At 39.2% G+C, this 16,608-nt stretch overlaps 2 protein-coding genes and 1 pseudogene across 4 annotated transcripts; 2 read left to right on the top strand and 1 right to left on the bottom strand.

The window, feature by feature from the left end:
- The first annotated feature begins 545 nt into the window (after nt 1–545).
- Nucleotides 546–11,129, top strand: LOC131799161 (major facilitator superfamily domain-containing protein 12). Its single transcript, XM_059116844.2, has 10 exons — nt 546–1,111; nt 4,723–4,831; nt 5,317–5,449; nt 5,754–6,004; nt 6,997–7,089; nt 7,370–7,462; nt 7,891–8,064; nt 8,631–8,734; nt 9,381–9,508; nt 10,362–11,129. Exons 1-10 carry the CDS (start codon nt 585–587, stop codon nt 10,622–10,624), a joined length of 1,875 nt encoding a protein of 624 aa, XP_058972827.2. The 5' UTR covers nt 546–584; the 3' UTR covers nt 10,625–11,129.
- LOC136283900 (major facilitator superfamily domain-containing protein 12 pseudogene) lies at nt 2,739–3,449 on the top strand (annotated as a pseudogene).
- A 424-nt stretch (nt 11,130–11,553) lies between the features above and the next one.
- LOC131799163 (uncharacterized) lies at nt 11,554–15,243 on the bottom strand. 3 transcript variants are annotated; one of them, XM_059116849.2, is made up of 5 exons: nt 15,187–15,243; nt 14,215–14,293; nt 13,297–13,760; nt 12,167–12,288; nt 11,554–11,732 (listed from the first exon to the last, which is right to left on the bottom strand). In XM_059116849.2, the coding sequence occupies exons 2-4, from the start codon at nt 14,252–14,254 to the stop codon at nt 12,193–12,195; spliced, it is 600 nt and encodes a 199-aa protein (XP_058972832.2). In that variant the 5' UTR covers nt 14,255–14,293; nt 15,187–15,243; the 3' UTR covers nt 11,554–11,732; nt 12,167–12,192. The 3 variants fall into 3 exon arrangements, with proteins under 3 accessions (XP_058972832.2, XP_058972830.2, XP_058972834.2); XM_059116847.2 differs by having other exon boundaries at nt 15,174–15,218; XM_059116851.2 differs by lacking the exon at nt 12,167–12,288 and having other exon boundaries at nt 15,174–15,218.
- Between the last annotated feature and the right edge of the window lie 1,365 nt (nt 15,244–16,608).

The raw sequence follows: 16,608 nt of genomic DNA, 5'->3' as shown, positions 1-16,608 counted from the left end.
TTCACCCTTGTCACGCCGCTCTGTTTTCAAAGCGGGAAATCTTTGATATTTCAGCGTGATGCATTCAGTTATTTAGGTGACTCGCTTTTTCTCGGAAACCATCATGATTTGTGTTTATTTTATTTCTGCTGCTATCATTTCCATTACCAAATAAGGACGTTACATAAGGTAAAAATCGATTTTACGGCGTAGGCGTAGGTATATCACGGGTCAGTCACAAGATATGCTCTTACTCAGCTCTATGCAGTGAGGACAATGACGCATTTTAAAGCCGCATTTAATTGAAACAAAGATCGCTTGTAATCAGAGTAAATCTTTAATTAGATTTTAATTAAGTCCTTTTTTCGCGTCGCTGTTTTGCAGTAACCTGTTGCGGCTATTTTTTTTAGAACATGCAAACAATTAACAATATTTTGTTTATAAGATGAAAATATCAGAGCTTGATGCAGAAAAATTCTTCAGCCACTCGATCCTATCTGACGGTTAACGCAAACACGTATGCCCCCTTATCAAATCAAACGTATTGATTGCTGAGCCCGGAAATTCCTGTTTTCTCTTTCAAACCACATTTTGCAGCCTGAAGTATGGCTGTGTTCAAATGTTTGGGTGCCGGTGTAAACGAGAAGGATTCAACCTTCAAAAAGGCTAACAAGAAAGAACGGCTACCAATTGGGCAAAAGTTTTCTCACGGAGTGGGCCATATTTACAACGATTTGACTGCTAACGCATGGTTCAGCTATTTAATAATTTTCCTCACCAAGGTCGCAGGGTTGTCAAATTTTTATGCCGGGCTAGTTATACTCGCCGGTCAAATAACCGATGCGACTTGCACTCCATTCAGCGGATTTTTAAACGATCGCACAGTGAATACTTACGGCCGGCGCAAAACCTGGCATTTAATTGGGACAGTATGCAGCACGCTCGCCTTCCCTCTTTTATTTAACCGATGTCCCGGTTGCCAGGATAGCAGTGAAGCAGTAAAGCTCACGTACTACGTCATCTGTGGTTGTGTTCTTCAATTAGGCTGGGGATGCGTTCAAGTCAGTCATTTGTCGCTGATACCAGAAATATCCAAATCAGCCAGTGAACGAGTCGAGCTGAATGCCATCAGGTACGTGTCCTAATAGCAGTACCACTTTACGAACCACGATTACAGTAGAAATTATCTTTTAAAAAACTCTTCATAGACATTGCATAACAGGTTTTAAGAATCAACGGCTCAATCAGAAACTAGTTTTGAAAGTAACAAAAAAGTAAATATTGCTAAAACCGTAAGTCAAAACAGGCACATTTTGAGGGGGAAATTTTTTTTGTTTCATTTGCCACAGTATTTACCATATCGTTTTAAAATTTCGTGTACTGCTCTTTGAAAATACACTGTGTTGTCTTTTATCTTTTGTCGCTGTTTAAGTTGAATCAAAGTTTACATTTTTTGCTTGCCCTCGTGAATATTTTATTCAAGATAAAAAAAATATGTTTTCGTTAGTCTGGCAGGTACTTGTCGCTACACTCTTGAGATATTTTCCGGAAACGAAACCAAACTCTTGCTGCGCAAAGCGACGTGGTAGATCACGTGGCCAGAAAAATTTTACAAAATGTCGAATTATGTGCGTTTCAGAAACAGTATGCAGTTGGATAGTTGTAGACAATTCCAGTACGGCTGAAAACGGATAAATTCCTGGTTTCGGGGATAAAAATCAAACCAGATTTTTCCCGGATAACATAACTTGCGTGCCAGCCTCGTTAGCACGATGTCCTCTCATTATTATAATCTGCATAGTATTTCGATTTGCCCCGGCGGTTTCAAATTTTTTTCTATTTTCCTCTCTCTCTCTCTCTCTCTCTTTTTTTTTTTTTTTTTTTTGCGGTCGGAGTTTCCGCAGTCAGTGAACCATCGAGAAAGAAACCTTGTTAAAGTATTTCAAAAGCTGTTCTTGTGTCACGCGACTTTTCTCCCAGAAACTAAAAAAACGTTCGGTTCAGGGTTTTTCACGTTGGGGCACGCTACGTCAACAGATCGCCGCTAGCAAAGTGAAAGTCCTAGCCGGTAGCCTTGTTCAAGTTTGCAGCTCGCTGCAACTGCTTCTTTTATATTGTGAAATAACTTAGGGCTGGGGAGAGAAACGGAAGGAAGTGTCAAACAGGTTTAGCTGTATCATGTGCGCTTTAAATTTCATATCATTACCGAAATGCTTTCGGTGGTTTAAAACCTCATTTCTTATTACGTAGAGGAAGGATTACTACTCCTCTAGAAAGAACTGCGTGGGAGGCCATTTTGTGCGAGTGTTGGATCAGTTTAAAACTTTTTAGTAACGCCAGATTCTGCTTCATCATGAAGAATGTGTATATAACCCTCCAGACGACTAAAAAAACAATTTTTATTTGAAACTGTTTTTATGATAAATAACGCATCTTTTTTCAATACTAATAATGAATAACACACAGTCCATCCATGCACGCTTTAAAATCATCCAAAATCAATTACAAAAGAGCAAAATATTATCTTGATAAATGAGCTGTGTTCCAATAAGGACGTCAAAACATGGGACCCTTTTCATTAATCATTAATTTTGGCACCAATATTCTGAAATTCAGTTTTAATGAATCGCAAACGATTAGTGGTTTGATTTGGAGAATTTAATGTGGTAGGCAGCTTCGCTTTAATAATTACTAACATTGGATTTACAGTAGAAAAATTTGAATCAGTGCCCTGTGTATAGAAAAACTGTACAGTGCTGTTTTATTACGTAACAATTTTACGAACCAAATAGGGTCGCTAGACGATCTTCAACAACTCGTGATTGGATTTCGGAGATCCCTGGGGCTCGATTCGGCGTCATTCATTTTTTTAAAAGCAATTTTGGCAAGCACATATAAGCTCCTGGTAAACTGTCCAAGACAACGTACTTTAGTTCCCGGGTAGGAGGTCGGTTTCTATGAACGCACTCCGTTGGTTTTCCGGCTTCACGGAAAAAAACACATCCAAGAAAGACAGACTTTCTTTAATACAGCGATTGTGTTACTCTGTTGGTCATGTTTTGAACGATTTGGCAGGTAATGCGTGGTTTAGCTACCTTCTGGTATTTCTTACCAAAGTAGCTGGACTCTCAAACGCCAGCGCAGGTTTTGTATTACTTTTGAGTCAAGTATTCGAGGGTATCTGCACGCCTGTTGCTGGGGTATTCTGCGATAAAACAAAGTGCAAATATGGACGGCGAAAATCATGGCATTTCATTGGAACTGCTTGCGTTACGACATCATTTCCTTTCATTTTCAATCGATGCTTGGGCTGTGCGGAGAGCAGCAATACTGTGAAATTTTTATACTATACCGGGTTTTCTATGGTATTTGGGTTTGGTTGGGGATGCACTCAAATTGGACATTTATCACTGATTCCTGAAATCAGCAAACGGGAGAGCGAAAGAGTTGAGCTTAGTGCGTTCCGGTGAGTGTGCTTTTTTTTTTTTTTTTTTTTTAATATATAGCGCTATCCAAATACTTTGGTTCTCTTTTTGCTAGGTAGATATATATATATATATTTTTTTGCATTCACTCTCAGGTAAACTTTTCTGTGGGGTTTGAAAGCAACTATAGTAATTGTGCAATGATGCTGAAAGTCGTGATCGTCTAATTCCAACCACAACTGAAGATTTGTTTGACAATGAATTCTTCCTGTTTTCATAAGATAATAATAAAAAAACGGCAAATTCAAAGCTAGGGACGGAGAGAGCTGACTCAAGATTTAAAATTTCGGAGAGGAAGGAAAAGTCATTTAGATTTAACATGGCTGGTGTTTCTATTTTTTTTTCCCTTTTGGTGAGGAAATTTAGTAAGGGCTTCTGTTAGGAGACTAGGACATATGCTTTGTTTTCCTATATAAGAAAACCTAGATTTGAGGATAACAATTTTGTTTAAGTTTTGGGTCTGAAATGTTCTCAAGAAGTTTAAATAATTACATGGAGTAGTATTCTGATAAATCAGTAGATCTGGAGGATTTGGTAGTTTGTTAAATACAGATTAGGCCAGCTTATAAACAGATCTCCTTCGATATATCTTGCGATGGAAACATTTGTTAAGTACAGACTAGGCTGGCCTATAAACAGATTGTTCATACCAAAAGAAAAACATACTCCTATACATCACAGAATAAGACGTCTGGGTGTTTGCGTTCCGTGCCACACCCTCTGGAGGTTTTATCTGTTGACCTCTTGACCCCTCGTAGCATCTAATTTCTCCCTTCAATCACAAATCAGTCAGCACAGTAAGGTTTCAATGATAAAGGAAATGATCACCAAGTAAAGATGCTCTTGATTGTTAAACAAATTCTCCTTGTCAGTAACTTTGGAAATGTGTAGAGAACAGAATGAAGAATAAGAATATTTATGTTAGGGTGTGAAAGGTAGCGGGTACCCATGTAGCTACTATAGCCGAGCTCTTTTGGAGTCTTTTCCGTCCCTCGGACACCGTGAATGTGGGAAAAAGCCTGAGTCCATTGAAGCCATTCTATAGGAGGTCACAAAACGCGAGTTTGGGGGCGCGTTGTGTGATACCCTAAATAAAAGCTGCGCAAAAGTGGGCGTGCAATAACGGCGCGGCTGTTTGTCCGTCCTTTGTTATCTGCCCGTTCTTTCGCTCGTCTCTACAGCTGTACAGACTGAGAGAGGGCCTGGAAGAGGTTAAGCTATTATGGCGTCACTAACAACAATAGTTTCTCGTTACCAGGTCCGCCCTTACATTTCTTTGTGGTATTTACGTTTATGGAGTCACGTGGATTCTTCTTGGTCAAAGCAAAGAAGAGACACTTTCTCCGAATGTTTGGAAGCAATTTATGGTGAGTCACATGAGTGCTGTTCAGGTAGCCTTACTTTTTAATTCTCTTCTTGTACATTTTTGCTCCCAAAGAAACTGTTTCTTTGATATCATGGCCATTCAACCAGGAAAACGAAGATTTATTTCCACGGGGCAATAACCTGGCGGGAAACGTAGTGGCCTGGTGTCATCGGATCCAAACGGACCGGAAGTCAGATCGATAGGTCTGGATCCGAGTCTCGGCTGGGCCAATGTGATTTTGAACGAGACACTTTACTCTCACAGTGCCTCACTCGATCCAGGAGTATAAATGGATACAGGAGAAACTGCCAGGAAAATCTGACAAAATGTCGTGGTGGGATGGGGGCTGGGGTGGGATAGGGGCAGGGGTTTACCAGTAATGGACTCACATTCTATTCAGATGAAAAAGCAATACTCCGACTCTAAGCTCGTAATACTCATAGTTCTTCTTCACAATTGTCATAAATTCATACTTCTCTCATTTAGTATCTTGGTTTTATCGTCGTGGGAACTGGTACGTTGTTTAATATCATTTTCCACGTCGGAACGAGAGAGCCTCCTTCAGAAGCCTTGCTGGAACGGCAGAAGAAAAATGTTCAGGGTACCAGTGAGAAAAAAGGTGAATGTTCTGGAAGCCTTAAAAGGCCACGTTTTGCTCCCTCGAGTTTGTATTTAATACTATTTAGATGTATTTAAGGCGATCTGCTGAGATTCGTTTATAGTACACATGTGAACATTAAATTTTTACGGTAAGTGAAATCATATTTAGACGAGTAGATCGGCTTATCATAGTTTTCCGAACTTTCAATTTCAGATTAGAGCACACTCTAAATAAGCTACTTAGCACTTAATAGTAATAATTAATTTCAATTATTGATTTATGATTATCAGTAATTATTTATAAAGGTTTTATTTTGCACCAGCTCTTCTCAAAGTTGACTGTGATCCTTCCCCTTCGACTCGTCGTTCATCTCAGCGAGTAACCACATCTGTATGCGGCAAATCAGAGACAGCATCATCTTCATCTTGCAGTGACGAACTCACTTCCATTGAGTCAACGTTGGTAGAAAAGCAGGCGGAAACTCCGGGTCAATATGACATCATTGATAGGAGTGCCTCAAAAGGAGGCCAAAAGATTTGGAAAGACTGGCTAAAAGACCCCGCCTTTTATAAGGTATGTCCTTGAAATTGATGACGTCATCATGACAAGATGGCCTTATTTTCGTATTATTTAAGCCTAGGGTTTTCTACGGAATAGATGAACCTTTCAGCTCCCAAGATCTGAATTTTAATTCTCTCTTCTAACTGTTCCACATTTCCTTGTAACCTAGTGACGAGAATTTGGTGTTAGATCAAGATAACAACTTCTACCCGATAAATATGAGTATTCATATCTCCTATTTGCTGGATTAAGTATGGATATGATAGGGTGAACTTACATGTTAATCACTGCCAGAAGTTGAAGAGTTAAGTGAGCGTCAGGCGGGGTGGCGAAACAAAATCCGTCCCACGTGATTTTTTGGCTTTCTTGGCGCAGAAAAAATCTATATTTACTTCACGCGTTATATCAATGTTTTGGCGGAGAAGGAATACATCAGCCGCACGGGTTAAACAAATGCGCTGAATTTACCGCACGTGATTGGACGATGGACGTGATGAACGTAAAATCTCCGCAACCGGGAGTGAGCCAAGACATTTTACCCGAGGATAACGCTTATATGAGGAATTGAGCATCTTAGCCTGCGAGCACGGCTAATTATTAGCGCTTATTGGCAGGATTGTTTCTTCGCCTGCGGGAAAGTATATGGCCTTGAGAGAGTCTGGCACTGGTTAGATTTTTATTAGTGCCAGACCACACTCTGATTCGTTTCGAATCTTTCCACGGGCGGAGAAACGCGCGTCGTGTAGTGCTTATAGTGAAGGTGAGCTCGCACGCTACCATCGTTTTATTATAACACCCTTTTTTGATACTGAGATTGTGTATTATTTTTTAATTTGAAAGCTTCCAAAAATACGAAATTGTGGTTTTTATGGCGGTTTTTATGATAAGATTTACTCAGAGTCATAACGCGTTGAATTCTAACGAGAACCTCTCGTTCTAGGATGCGTTTGATCGATTTGAAGAGGGTTGCTAAAATCTTGATTTTCTGTTCTTCCTCCCCACAGACCGGTTTAGTTTACACTTGCAGTAGGCTTGTTGTAAATGTCTCTCAGTCGTATTTACCACTTTACCTGACAGAAACACTTAAGTTTGAAAAGGTTAGTACAAAGCTGGTCATAAATCGCAGAGGTTGAAATGGCCTATTTCAGGTGTTCAGTTAGAAAAATGCTGCGAAGTATTAAACGGCACTATGGTAGCGGCAGAGCGAAAACGAGGGAGTCACGACTCGAACCAAACCTCTTTTTTTTCCGCGCCGCTACCAGCGCGCTTCGGATTTTTAACTGAACTCCTTGAACAGGATTAAGTTTAAATGAATTTTTCGCAATTCGAAGACAATTCCTTGATGATGAACGAGCTGAATTTGTGATTTTTTTGTAGGAAGCTATCGCCTATTTCCCTCTTGTGGTGCTGATCAGTGGTGTATTTGCCAGTGGAACAGTCAAGCCACTGAACAAAAGACTTGGTAGTAAAGTAAGGTTATTACATGTAAAGAATGTTAAGGATTGGTATTTTTAAACCTACATGCAAAGCCTACACTTGAGCCCATCCATCCAGTTTATTGTCACTTCCTTAGCATAAGACGACTGGGAGTCTTACTACTCTCCCTTGGATGGGATACAAGTCCATCGCAAGGTTACCCTCCCTCCCGCCCCTCCCCCAAACATTTCATCAGGCCTCCCTGATTATTTGCCTATACCCATTTATATTCTTGGTTGGAGAGAGGCACAGTGAAAGTTAAGTATTTTGCACAAGAAAAAACACAATTGACCCAGCCAGGTCTCGAATCCAGACCTCTCAACCAAGAGTCCAGTGCACTGGTCATTAGTCCACCTCGTCCTCTCCCTCTTCTTAAAGTGGCTCCTGAAAGCGTGATGTTAATCATAATTTTTCCCTCTCAGATAACATTTTCCTTGGGTTGTATGCTGGCCTTGAGTGCTTGCTTTTGGTTCTACGTTCAGGACATTAAAGGAAAGAATGTTATTTACGTCACTGCGGTTATTATGGGATGTGGAGGATCTGTTATGCTAGTGACGTCATTATCTCTCATAGCAGAGCTGATTGGTCATGACAAGGTAAACGGAAATGCGCAAAACGCGATTTCTCATCAATTTTGTCCCAAAAGCCACGATCGTTTTGCTCGACGGAATGGATTTTATGGAATAAGTTACATTTGTAAAACAATCAGACAGCCAAGAGCAAAATAACATTAAAACTAGAATTATCACGCAACCTTCAAAACTAATTTTTTTTCGAAGGCGTTGATAGAAAGTTTTTAATGAAAAAATTATGACTTTTGAACAAAATTATGTCCATCAATTACAGCAGGAAACCTGCTCGTGACGTGCATTTCTTCAAAACATTGCTGCTCATGTAAACAAAAGCACTTAACTATTTTAAATCTCGCTGCAAAATTTGTCGGAAAATGTTACACTTTCTTCTCAGAAGCTTAGAAGTAACAATGTGAAGCATGCTGGAATTATGAGGTATTTTAATATAAATTTAAGTTTAATGTTTTCCTCTTTTTCCCAAGATTATAAATTTTTAAAAGCTATTACTCGCACCTCTTTTAAGTTATTTAACTCAGTGTTTTTCAAGCTGGCTGTTATTTTGCACATTTATAATTTTATTCATTCCTAAGAAATCCGGCGCCTTCGTTTACGGGACAATCAGCTTCACAGACAAACTGTCCAGCGGTGTCACCATTGCTATAATTCAAGAAATGAATCCGCGTACTGACATGACGTAAGTAGTCACAATTTCCTCTCTATGAGAGTTGGGTGCAAATTATCATCCGACGGGTTTAAGTGACTCTACCCAAGGTCCGTTCAGGTTCAATCAGTAAACTGTACACCGGCTGGCTAGTCTGTAAGTCAGGCCAGTCATTTAGTAGTTCAGAAAGCCAGTCAGTCGCTCAATAAGTCACAGTGAGTAAGTCATTGAGTTGATCGGTTGTTCGGTGAGTCAGTCATAGCCAGCTACTTAATCAGTCAACCGGTCAGTCATTCAGTCAGTCAGTCACTCACTCAGTCATTTGGCCAATTGGCCGTCCAGCCTGCTAACTGGCTAGTGCTTCAGTCGGTCATCCAGCGAGCTATATAGCTAGTACGCCGGCCAGTCAGTCAATCAGTTGATCTGTCAGTTAGTCTGTCAACCAATTTCTTATCGACAATAAATTTATTTATGAGCCATTTAACAACAGGGTCACACCGAAGTTTGTAGGAAATGTTAGTTAGGTTACTACTTGGCTCGCAGAAACTTGGATGGCACAAAATAAGCTCTAGATTTGAGTCTAGAATATCCGAGAGTAGGCCCCTTTGACAAAAAATTGTTGTATTTTATCATGAGTGGAGCCTTCTCATAGGTTTGATACGTTCTCTCCCTCCCTTAGTGCGGTTTGTCCATCCTGTGATGAATTTGTGAGAAACGTCCAAAGTTTCGCTCCGGGGCTAGCTGCGCTGGTTGCTCTAATTTCCATTATGCTGTTTTTTGATTCAGTCTTCGTTTGTAAGAGGAAAGGTAAGTGTTCAGTTTCACAAGCTGTGCTAAAGCCTCTTAGGAATCAGATAGTGAGGTACAAAGACAAACAGTGAGAAGCGCCATGGCCTGATGGTTGGTGCGCTGGACTCAGGGTGAGAGTTTCGGATTCGATACCTGGCTAGGTCATTGTGTTTTGATTTTGGACAAAACACTTTGCTCTCACTGTACTTCTCTACTCAGGAGTATAAATTGCTATCGGGAAATATTCAGGGTAACCTTTTAAAATTTCTGGGGTGTGGCCATGCATCTTTGCACCTACCCCCCATCCATGGATGGTAATATGTAGGGGGTGGTGATAACACCATGGAAACACCATGGAAACCGGCATAAGCTCCGCCTACATGAACCACTTGGCTCGAGTACTGACTTTGTTGACAACCACAACATGGGATGGGTTTTGAGTCAGGAGGTTTGTAAGAGCATTGCTACACTTGAGAACTAGTTTGTCATGTTTCCTTGAGAATCAACTGGTTAGTACCCATTAAAAGTCGCTCCAGTATCATATCCACCTGGAGCATGAACTCGTCCAACCCCATGGACTCTCACCACTTGGTTCTCATTGGAACAAAGGAAATATGTAACAACCATGCTGTAGCGTTTTTTTTTTCATAACGAGCTAGTGTTAGTACTTTTACCTAAAAGGTTTTTATTTTCGGACCACGCGCTGGACTTCATCGAAAATGAATTGGGAGGAGACGAGTGGGAATAACAAGCGTGTGTTGAGGACTGCGTCGTTAGCTTCACGCTTTGGAGTGATTTGGCAGATGTAGACTAACTATGGTATCGCATTCAGCCATTTCTGGCGGTAACTGTAAAATGATTTTTCTTACAGTGGAAAAAGTTGATATGGCCGTACAGACTAATGATGGAAGTTGTGAAGAAGGGAGCAGCTGTGTAATCGCACAATTCTACGAGGAAGTGGAAAAAGAGAAAGAGTGTGAGAAGTCTTTGAAATTGGATCACGATTTCGAGAAGAATTCATCCAGTGTAAGAGATGTTTATGGGTTTCCCCGAGCCATGAACAACTATGCTGCCAGTAGGTTGGCTTCTCCTCAGCTACCGTCTCCATTATTGGACCGACGCACTGTACTGTAATCACCCTATCGCCTGTTTTTCTCTAATTATTGCAGAGCACTGTTGCACAGCGGCTAAATAACAGCAGTACGTTATTGTTGTCCATGATGCATCAAGCATTGATCATGTGCAACCCGTTGCCAGGGTACACTATGTATTATATTATTACTATACATTAGTGGTTCTAAACCTGCACAAGGAAAAAACTTGAACATTATTTTGTCCGGTCAATAGGACCCTAAGTTAATTACTTTTTTTATCGAAAAAGTTCAAATTAGTCTCAAAAAAACTTCTTGGACACTTTGCGTCGGGAAGCCTTTACAGAGCCATCTCAAATTTTCTTAAGTTAACTAAACCGAGAACAGAAGGCGAAAGTAAAAGATCCTGAAAAACATTCCTAAAAGGAGGGTCATTGAATTTGGTAACCAGTTCTCGCGACAAAACAGGTAAAAAAAAAAATGATAAAATCGACGTATACATTGAAATAAGTGGACTGGAAACAATACCATGACTTAACTTTGGTCTTCGCATTCAATTTGTTTTGTAGTTCTGAGGTAGATTTCTGTAAGGGATGAATAATAAAAGTAAAGGGGTTGTGTAATATGACGTCATTGACAAACACTTATGGTATAGCCTACCAATGCAAAATTATGAGGTGCAGTCGGTCCAGTTGCCATGACAACCAGGCGGAAGTGCAGCTTCACTTCGTCTAGATACCTCAATTATGGTTTTGTTTTGTTTTGTTTAGTTTTATCTTCAGTTTCGATGTATTTCCATTCCTCTCTACGTATACCTGTTACACGTTGCACAGAGAAAAAATGGTTTAATGGAAAGCTTATATTTTCGTAGTAATTAAACATAAGCAGCCTCTGACGTCTTATTCATTTGAAAAGGTTGTTCTTGCTGGGTGATATTATTTCTATGGTTAAATTTTTTCATCAATACCGAAGTGCACATAAAAACACTTTTATTCCACAGCTTTAATTTACAACACAGAAATTTACATTGTTTAGGATCAGCAAAAAAAAGAAGTATGGAGACTTATAGCGATTTCTCTTGACTAATACACTTGCTCTGTTTTTACGCTCACGGCAGCCACATATATATTTAACGTCGTAATTCAAATCACCTAAAAAGAGAAAAAAGAGGCTTATTTCATCTTCATCGTGTAGAGTTGCAAGTTGCAAGTTAGTAACCCTAACCTTAACCCTAACACCACTGCATTTGAAAGGTTCATCGTTTGTTACACAGTGTAATAACTTCCGATGTGGATAGTGACCCTCCGACTGTATACTGTTAGTCCCTGAAGGCGACGAGATCTACTAGTAACATGACAGCATATAGAGCATCATGCTTCGCTATGACTGGCTGGTTATTACATTGTTTACAGGTGTATTAAGATAATCTGCTCCCTCAGCGGTCCGCTGTCCGTCCAATCCAATATAAAAGTGACGACATCATGAGCCAAACGATAAATACTTCATTTAAAATTTTAATTTTTTTTTGGAGGCCAGGGTGTTAGGGTGATTGTTTTATAAACAAAGACGACGTTTTCATGCCCACCTCAGATCATCTATCGTGCTCAGCTTCTAACCGGAAAAACTTTTTTTCCCTTGACTTCCCCAGCGGCATATTGAAGACTTACTATTTTCTGGATCTGAGCAGTTTTGTTCTATTTCAGGAATCTAATGATGGAACAATTGAATCAAATTCAGTATCTGATCAATTGCGTACCTACCCCTCCCCTGACCCAACATTAACCCTAACTTGCTACCAGTTGACTGTTGTTGGGTTAGGGGAGGGGTACGTGCGTAGTTGCTCAGATATTAGCATTGTTCCGAACAATTGTACGTTTATTGATGGAGCCTAAGTTTTCCCAATGATTCCCTAAAAATCCTTGCCACAAATCAGCCAAATTTTGTTTTAAAAGTTACGGAAAAGAAGCGGAATCCACCATTTTAAGTCTCCAAGTAACATAGTCAGAGTCATCTGATACATACTTCTGTGTGTCTTCAATATTTCTATGTCGTTCTTTCAAAAATAATTAAGTCACTAAATAGCCCTTTCCAAAAAATAATATCAGAATTCCCCTTAGCATGCAGTTTATTTAGTGCTTGATCACACCACGTATTGCATATGCTCTGCCTCAACTTGGAGAAGCATGTTTTAGAAACAGGTGTTTTTGTCTCCTAAAGTATATATTTTTTTTAAAAAAATCGTTATTTACCGCGTTCTGATAATTTTCAATTCGCAAAAATTCGACCATGGGGACCGCCATTTTAAAAAGCTTAACAACCTAGCCCTACATGCAAAACCACGACGCGTGATTTACAAATACCTGCTACCTCAATAGTTACGAAATCCTGCAAGCTTACAAAGCATTCATTCTATAAACGGGAACCCGAAGTTAGATGATTATGCCTTGGTAAGCCCGAGTTTCCACTAGGGGTCCTAAGGAACGGATAATTGTAGGCAATAGCGAAACACGAGGAAAAAAAACGATCATTATATCAGAAGTTGCAAGGTGGACAGCATCGGGCACACCCTTGAAAAACCAATGCAACTTGAGAAGATGTCGCACAATAAGCCGAGATGGTGAGCAGTTTCCATGGTCTAATTCCCCGCTAGACGTGGAAGGGATTAAGTTAAGCCTGGGCGGGAAAGAGTTGTATGGTAATGTAAGGACAACTTACCGATCGCTTTCGTCCAGCTCCATTACCGTAGCAAAACAAATCTGCCGGATTGGTACAAGCTTTTGAGTTGGTGTCTGAGGTTACATCACCCATGCTATCCTCCTTCGGTGCAGTAACACGGACACCTTTCTTAACCATAAATTTCTTTTTGCCACTTGGGTTGAAACGACAGGTAAATTTTGTGCATCTTGGATCGGGGTCTTGAAGCTGTAAAGGATTCGCAAAGCGCTCGTACGTCTTTCTAGAGAAATCAGGCCCTCTCTTGCCCATAAATAGTTCACAGTTTAGCCGATGTTTCTTCGGGAGTCTGCCACATTCGACTTGGCGCTTCTGTGCAAGCGCATTCGAGCGGCCCACGCGCTGACGCGAGTCGTACTCGCATTCCTCCTCATTTTGACAGCCGTTTAAGGGGGCTTCATCGGCAGGATTCGGACTGTCAACGAAGTTCAAATTCCTAGAAGAGACTAAAAGTACGGTTTAACAGAACGTGAATTAAGATGATGGTAATAATAAAAATTCTTGAAGTAAGAATCTTTCGATTGGCTCAATGGTTAGATTTCTAGTTTAACTGTTTTGAGATTTACGACAAATAAGGACGCCCACTGACATTCGTGTGAGCGAACATGGAGCTCAGCGCATGAAATGAGGTTCCATTCAACCAATCGCACGTACATTTATTTGCAGTGGTGATCACAAATTATCAACGATTTTCGGAAGTAAAATGGCATCAGCGGGGTGTCAGTTGAAAAAGAAATCATTAATGTCCGAGTCGAAACTCAATTTTAAAGAAAATACATGGTAGTATTTTAAGTTCTGGAGCTGCTAGAACAATAAGAAGGAAGTTGTTGATGCATAAAAACAGCCAAAGAGAAAGTTACTTAAAGGTCAGAAAAGGTAAAATTAACATAAATGTCTCACCCGACTGCAGAAAAAACAGAACTACAAACGTAGTAAGCATTTCGCACCAAAACGAGGCTCAGCCGTCGATATCAATTCTCTGGAATTGAATGAGACATTTTTATCAAACAATAAAATTGTTTCTAACTTAGAACTGTGATGGTAAAATCTCTTTTCGCTAGAAAAAAAGACAACCTTTCACATTCAATGTAGCAAACCAACTCTACGTTAAAGTATTTCCTCACAGTAAGTTTAACATTGTTGATTATTGCACTACGAGGGCCTTTTGCACGAAAGAAATATATATAAATAAACCCAAACTAAATAGCTACACAGTGAAAAAGCATAGAACATATTGTTGAAATTGTTCGCAGAATGTTAACGTAGAGAATCACTTAAATTTAAATGAACCCTCCCCGTGAGTAAATTTGGAAAACAACCATTTCATTTCGGATAATATTGTTTGTTTGTTTATTTACCTAGCGTCCGAAGTCCGTAATCAATTTTTCAACAGATTCTGTTGAAAATAACGGTTCTTACTGATTAAGATAATGTAATTGCATTCTGTTTTCAATTTTTGAGTGAAGCCCCGAAAAGTAAAGGTTGCAACTATCCGTTAAATACCGTGGTTACAAGATCTCGATTGTTTTCATTAGAAGTAAGACTCCCTCACAAAGTATTGCTTTGATGTATTCTTGTAAAGAACACAGAATTTCAGTCAATAGTTTTTCGTAGGTTCTCTCTCTACGCATTGATATCCGACGTGAAAATGAAATACGATAAATCTGATTGGAATACTTAAATTTCACTCTATTCGGAAGGAATAAATGCCAATTGTTGACAACCTTAAGAAAATTGTGAATTTTACCTGGATTTTACAAGAAGAGTAGGGTTTTGAGTATTTCTAGAGTTCAGTTGCTTCTAGTAATGTCTTAGGGTAATGTCAGTTCATAGGTAACTTTGAATTGGGGATCTCTCACCTTGATAACTCACCTTTCTCTCCCTTTTCTTCTTTAGCACGGGTCGTATGCATAAAATTGAAAACTTGATCTGCTTATATTCCTTTTAGCGTCATGTTGTCGGAAACAACTATGAAAGATTACTGCCATCACTTCCTTCTCAAAGAGGGTTTATTCGGCGCTTTGAGTTCCTTGTCGTAGGCGGGGGGAGTAAATGATATCAATATTTAAACACTTATCCGACAATTAATCACCCAAATGAACCATCGACTTGAATGTGCGACCGTTGGCTCGTCGCTGAAACAAACTCAGAGCTAGTTAGAGGATCAAATTCATGACCTAAGATGTTGCTGGAATATTTCAGTCCCCAGCTTTTCAGCTGGATCAGAGTTTACCTCTTCATAACTTCGTGTAAGCCTTTTTATCATCTATTTCTACTGGGTAATTAATGCTATATACAGCCTTCATTAGCCTTGCTCCTGAATAAATGTGTCCCATAGGACAAAGAGGCTCCAGGTATTTTTCACCCTTCTTTGAAATCTCGAGAGGCAAACATTACTTCTTGAAGCTCGCCCAGATATTTGTTTTGCCCTCTTCCCGGAGAAATTCCGCATTCTTCGACCTGGCCCATATCTTTCAACATTCAATACCCGATCTTACACAAATAATTTCATCTGAAATATATATCATAATAAAATTTGCGAATGTCAAGTTAAAATTTGTGATTGTTCTTTGAACTTGTTTCTTTCTGCGTCACCTCTCTATCCGCAAAACGATCTACTTCAAATATCTGAGCTAATAAAGAAGAAAAAAATTATAATAGGACATTTAATTTATATCTTCTCTGAGACATTTCCCAAAAAATTTAATTTCAACAGAATTTTGAATTTGCAATTTTATCATTTGAATTTAAGTAATTAAAGATTGAAAACAATTGCGACCAATACTTCATACAATTGTTTATTTGTCACTTTGAAAACAAGTTCCCTATATCATGAAACCAAAATTTAAAGGAATTGCAAAAAGAAAATTGAAAATAAGGATTGAACCACTTGTTCTAAATTTCTATAATTAATTAACTGCCAGATCAGAAAAGCATTTTCTTTTTTTGCTCTAGCATCGCTCAATTAATATTCTTAAATGTACGCCAACATCGCTTAAGTGTTTTCAATTCAGTTCATATTATTAATTTGCTGTGCGAATCCTGGCACCAAAAAAACGTATTTTGTATGAAATATTACACGATAAAAATTTTTTTCAAGTTCTCATTTTTTTTTATACCTTTTTTCAGACCTATTCATATCCGTGGTGGCTAGATTTGTATTTTGATAACAATATTAGTTTTTTTTCTAGAATCTATTGTTATTTAGTATTCTGTTCCCATTTCTTTTTAAACATTTTCCTGATCCAGTTTATGTAATGATTTTCATATTTTGCGATATATTTTATTCAACAC

This window comes from Pocillopora verrucosa, chromosome 10 (genome assembly GCF_036669915.1).
Source record: "Pocillopora verrucosa isolate sample1 chromosome 10, ASM3666991v2, whole genome shotgun sequence".
Taxonomy (NCBI): domain Eukaryota; kingdom Metazoa; phylum Cnidaria; class Anthozoa; order Scleractinia; family Pocilloporidae; genus Pocillopora; species Pocillopora verrucosa.
This window is presented reverse-complemented; position numbering and strand designations above follow the sequence as displayed.

What these genes read in the sequence shown, in the direction of transcription:
- LOC131799161 (XM_059116844.2), top strand. Translation starts at nt 585, where the DNA reads ATGGCTGTGTTCAAATGTTTGGGTGCCGGTGTAAACGAGAAGGATTCA. An exon ending in AAGACCCCGCCTTTTATAAG is followed by an intron (nt 6,005 to 6,996) that starts GTATGTCCTTGA and finishes TCCTCCCCACAG; the next exon opens with ACCGGTTTAGTTTACACTTG. An exon ending in AAACACTTAAGTTTGAAAAG is followed by an intron (nt 7,090 to 7,369) that starts GTTAGTACAAAG and finishes ATTTTTTTGTAG; the next exon opens with GAAGCTATCGCCTATTTCCC.
- LOC131799163 (XM_059116849.2), bottom strand. Translation starts at nt 14,254, where the DNA reads ATGCTTACTACGTTTGTAGTTCTGTTTTTTCTGCAGTCGG. An exon ending in TCTGTTTTTTCTGCAGTCGG is followed by an intron (nt 13,761 to 14,214) that starts GTGAGACATTTA and finishes CCGTACTTTTAG; the next exon opens with TCTCTTCTAGGAATTTGAAC. An exon ending in GAGCTGGACGAAAGCGATCG is followed by an intron (nt 12,289 to 13,296) that starts GTAAGTTGTCCT and finishes TTCCATCATTAG; the next exon opens with ATTCCTGAAATAGAACAAAA.